A 4,273-nucleotide genomic window follows, 5' to 3' on the forward strand; every position below is an offset into this window, starting at 1 on the left:
GGGCGGGGTGGGCGCTGGCGGCGAAATGCTGGGCGTAGTGGAGCTGCTGCTGCTAGGGGCTGCGTGGCTGGCCGGCCCGGCCCGCGGGCAGAATGAGACGGAGCCCATCGTGCTGGAGGGCAAGTGCCTGGTGGTGTGCGACTCCAACCCCACGTCCGATCCCACGGGCACAGCTCTGGGCATCTCTGTGCGCTCCGGCAGCGCCAAGGTGGCTTTCTCTGCCATCAGGAGCACCAACCACGAGCCGTCCGAGATGAGTAATCGCACCATGATCATCTACTTCGACCAGGTGCGTGCTCCTTTCTCCCGCGGCATGCAGATCGGATTGGTGGTGGCGTTGGCGGGGGGTGGGGGTGGGGGCGTGCATTGGAAGACTGATGCCCGATCCTCTCCAAGGGCTCTGCGGAGGCGCGGGGACGACAGTCCGGGACTGACTCCTGTCTACTCCCTTCGTTCCCGTCTCGTTATAGGTGCTAGTGAACATCGGGAACAACTTTGATTCAGAACGCAGCACTTTCATTGCCCCGCGCAAAGGGATCTACAGTTTTAACTTCCACGTGGTAAAAGTCTACAACAGACAGACCATCCAGGTCAGCCGCCGCCTCGGGGCCAGGCCTTGGCCCCCTTAGGGGGCTACTAGCCGTAGGGGTGCGCGAGCTGTATGCGGGTGAGAGACAGAAGTGGCAGCTGCATGTGCCCGGGGCTGCTTGGAGCGACAGATAGCGGGGTCTCACGGTTCTGTGGCTTGGGCTGTCCCTTGCTTTCCCTGTCTCCGGCTCTTGGGACCCATCCCCATTCCCATTCCCAGAGAGAGTTTTCTGCTTCCGAAAAGGTCCCCCGGCTTTCCTACGGGACTCCGGGGACTTCCTGTAACGGTTGCTATTAGCACCACAAACAGCTCCCGCTTCCGGAAGCTTCCCGCGACCCCCGCCTTCAGCGCCACCGACAGTACTCCCCGCCCATCGCCCCAGCTCTGAAGCCTGCGAGGCGGCTTGTGCGCTTGCCTTGAACAGCACGGACAGGGCTTCTCCCGCCCCCCGCCTCCATGTGGCGTCCCTTTGGGGACCGACTCTGGGTTTTTGAACTAGTAGTTCTGAGCCCTGGCGAGTGAGAGGTGGAGAGAAAAGGGAGGGTGCCTAGTGCCACTCCCTCCTTACTCCAGCCGTGTCCGTGCCAGCCCTCGCCGGCTTTCCAGTTCTCCAAAGATGTCCACGTTTACTTTGGGCACGACAAAGGGAGAACGCGCGGCTGGGGAGAGGGCGCCTGGCCCTTGGCTGACGGTGCCACTGCAAGGGCAAAACCAGGCGGTGGCGGGAGCTGCTGGACCTGGGGCGGGAATCGAGCCGGTGGTTTGGGGACGAAGCACAGAGTGCAGCTCTGAGCAAGATTTCTAATCAGCCAAAAGCCTTACCTGGCTTCTCCAACTGTGTCTCCACTGTGTCCCGGCAACTGGGACTGAGCGGGTCCAGGGTTTTTTGTTTTTGTTTTTGTTTTTGTTTTTCCCGGGAGAGCCAGGAGCGGAGTTTCCTGGGTTTCTCTGTGAGGCTGGGGGAAATGGGGGGCGGGGGGGGGCGGGGAGGGGAGGCCAAAGATCTCAGGCCGCTAGAGCCACCTACGGGTTCATTAAACTGGGTAACAGAGCACAGTCGGGATTCCCTTGGCGCGCTCTTTTGAGAAACCCGAATCATGAGGGCGACTCCCGTTTTGGGGACAGACCCAGACGTATGGTCTTTCGCCCCCGCTGGATCCTCAGCAGTCACCTGTAAAGTCCCTCATCCTCCCCCACCCCCCACCCCCGTGCTTCCAGTCCTCTGTGGCTGTTAGCCAAGCTGCGAGGTCCGCGTCTCCACCGCTGCTTCAGACCCGCCTAGGCTGCGCCTCTGAAGCGGGCCTTTCTGTTTCTCAGGTGAGCCTCATGTTAAACGGGTGGCCCGTGATTTCAGCCTTCGCTGGTGACCAGGACGTGACCCGGGAGGCCGCCAGCAATGGAGTCCTAATCCAAATGGAAAAAGGCGACCGAGCATACCTCAAGCTGGAGCGGGGGAACTTGATGGGGGGCTGGAAGTACTCGACCTTCTCCGGATTCCTTGTGTTTCCCCTCTGACTGGCTCATAGCTGGAATGGAGGCAGGGAGAGGGCCAAGGCAGGAGGAAGGCAGAAAGGGGAGTGAGAAAAAGGCTGAAATTACGAGGGCGAGAAAGCGGCACGACTTGAAACTTCCTACGTGTGCCCTAGCTGTGTCTGGGTACAAAGGTGCGCACGGCGGTCGGGCAACTTCGTCCGTTTCCTTATTAGGAGAAGTAAATTTCGCTTAGCTCTGCGCACTCACATTTCCAAAAATAAACTCGCCTCCCTCGTTCCAGTTGCAGTAATCAAGAAAGAGACTGCCTTGTCATTGTTTCTTACCCCTATGTTCACGGTCCCTGCAATTTATTTATAAGAAACTTTGTATTTCACTATATAATGTGAAATATCTCCCTATTCCCTCTCTGATTCCATCTACCTACTGAAATCTAACATGCCCCCCTCTTTTTTTTAGTTTACAGAGGGGGTAAGGGTTTTTATTTTTTGGATGGGGGAGGTAGTTTTAATTTGGCAAGTGTTGCTCTTCTTAAAACACTGCTCAAGAGTTAATTAGCTGAAGATACTTTGTATCCTCGGCTGCTTGTTAGCCAGAAAGGACTCACCTTAGTGGTGACTGGTTTAAAAACAACAATATATATATAAATATAAATATATATCATTTGTACACGAAGAACTCTTCCCAGTGGAAACTGGCTGTATTTCCGTATTTCTATGTCCTATCCGGAGTGAATTTGAAATCTAAGGCTGCTTGATGTGCTGATGCTTGTCAATGCCCTCGTGCTCTGTGGCTCCACTAAACGCCAAGGAGGTTCTACCGGACGCTTCGTCGTCCTCTGTAACATACGTGTGAATACCCGAGATTTAATTTTGCTTTAATCCAATAAAGTCAAAGTGGGACTTTTATTTTTCTGAAACAGCTTTCTAAACTCCGCATCTTCCCCAGCTGCAAGGTTGGGGGTTGGGGGTGCCGAAGAACAAGGTTCAGAGAGGCAGGAGACTTGGGAGAAAGCAATCAGAGAAAGGCCAAGAGCGCGAAGGCGTCATTACAAAGCCGGCCCTGCACTCCTTCCTGCGACAGGCCTAGGGCCAGCCCTGCATTCTCCTGTGCTCCCTCCTTTGGCGCAGACGTGAGAAATTTGGCCGAATCCTGCTAGGCCGGACGCGGCTGCCGGCCTGGGAGCGAAGTTTGGGTTTTTCCTATTCCAAATGCATCAGGAATAATTCCAATTCGAGGACCGAACCAGCCTGCCTTGAGCAGCAGCCTCCCCATGCCTTCTGTCCCTGGATGTCCCCAACCCTCGTCCGCACCGCAGTTCCCGAAGCAGCCTATGTCTTATACCACCGCCTTTGAATCCGGAGTTCACCCGCCGAATTACCCAGGCGCCCAGGACCTGTGATTGCGCTCATTCGCAGGACTTTTATTCAAGAGGTTCGTCCAGGAGTTTTGATTGTATCGGGACATAATGTGAAAGCAAAACTGAAATAAACGACTTCATTTTAAGTCTGGAAGGCTGACCCAGTCGCTTCGACAACGGGAAGGTCGGGAGCTCGAAAGCGGGTGGGCGACCAAGGGCCGAGGGTCGGGAGCCGCGCCAGGGTGGGTCCCACTGGTTCTGGGGCCTTTTAGAGATTTTTTTTTCCTGGCCTGAGATTCAAGGATGAATTTAATTAACTCCTGGGGATTGGGGAGAAGGGGGGTAATAATAGCACAATATGCAACGTTTCTCGGATTTATTCCTGCGGCTTGTCTGAGTTAGTTTCACCGAGCGTGCGGCCTCGGTTGAAACCCGGGTCCTGGGTCTCTTCCGCGCTCAATCCAGGGGGTCCCCGAGCATCTCTAGCGGAGCCCCCGCAGCCCCAGTGGGATAGGTCCCGCAGGGGATAGGTAGGGACTTGGGGAGTGAGGGGTAGACCCGAGGGCTTTTCTGTTCCTGCCCAACTGCTCCCCTACTCTCCAGTCAGCTCCCAGGGAAGTGGGGATGAGAAGGAAAAAGGTTCCCTAAAGGAATTTCAAAGAAAAGCGATTCTTTTGTTTATTTTAAAAAGAGAATGCTTTCTCCCGCAGTTTTCCAGTTGTTAAGGAGAGCCTTAGGCAGCGGAACTAGCTCCACCCAGCAGCTGTACCGCTGCAGAACCAGCCCTCCAGGCGTGTACAGGCCCTGCACCCTACTCTCCGCGTGTAGGCGGG

At 55.7% G+C, this 4,273-nt stretch overlaps 1 protein-coding gene across 1 annotated transcript; it reads left to right on the forward strand.

Annotated features, from left to right (window-relative positions):
- Positions 1-6: 6 nt before the first annotated feature.
- On the forward strand, positions 7-3,594 carry CBLN1 (cerebellin 1 precursor). The gene is made up of 3 exons (XM_008590479.1): positions 7-289; positions 471-590; positions 1,907-3,594. Exons 1-3 carry the CDS (start codon positions 26-28, stop codon positions 2,102-2,104), a joined length of 582 nt encoding a protein of 193 aa, XP_008588701.1. The 5' UTR covers positions 7-25; the 3' UTR covers positions 2,105-3,594.
- Positions 3,595-4,273: the final 679 nt, after the last annotated feature.

Source organism: Galeopterus variegatus, unplaced genomic scaffold, assembly GCF_000696425.1.
Source record: "Galeopterus variegatus unplaced genomic scaffold, G_variegatus-3.0.2 Scaffold6135, whole genome shotgun sequence".
Classification (NCBI taxonomy): Eukaryota; Metazoa; Chordata; class Mammalia; order Dermoptera; family Cynocephalidae; genus Galeopterus; species Galeopterus variegatus.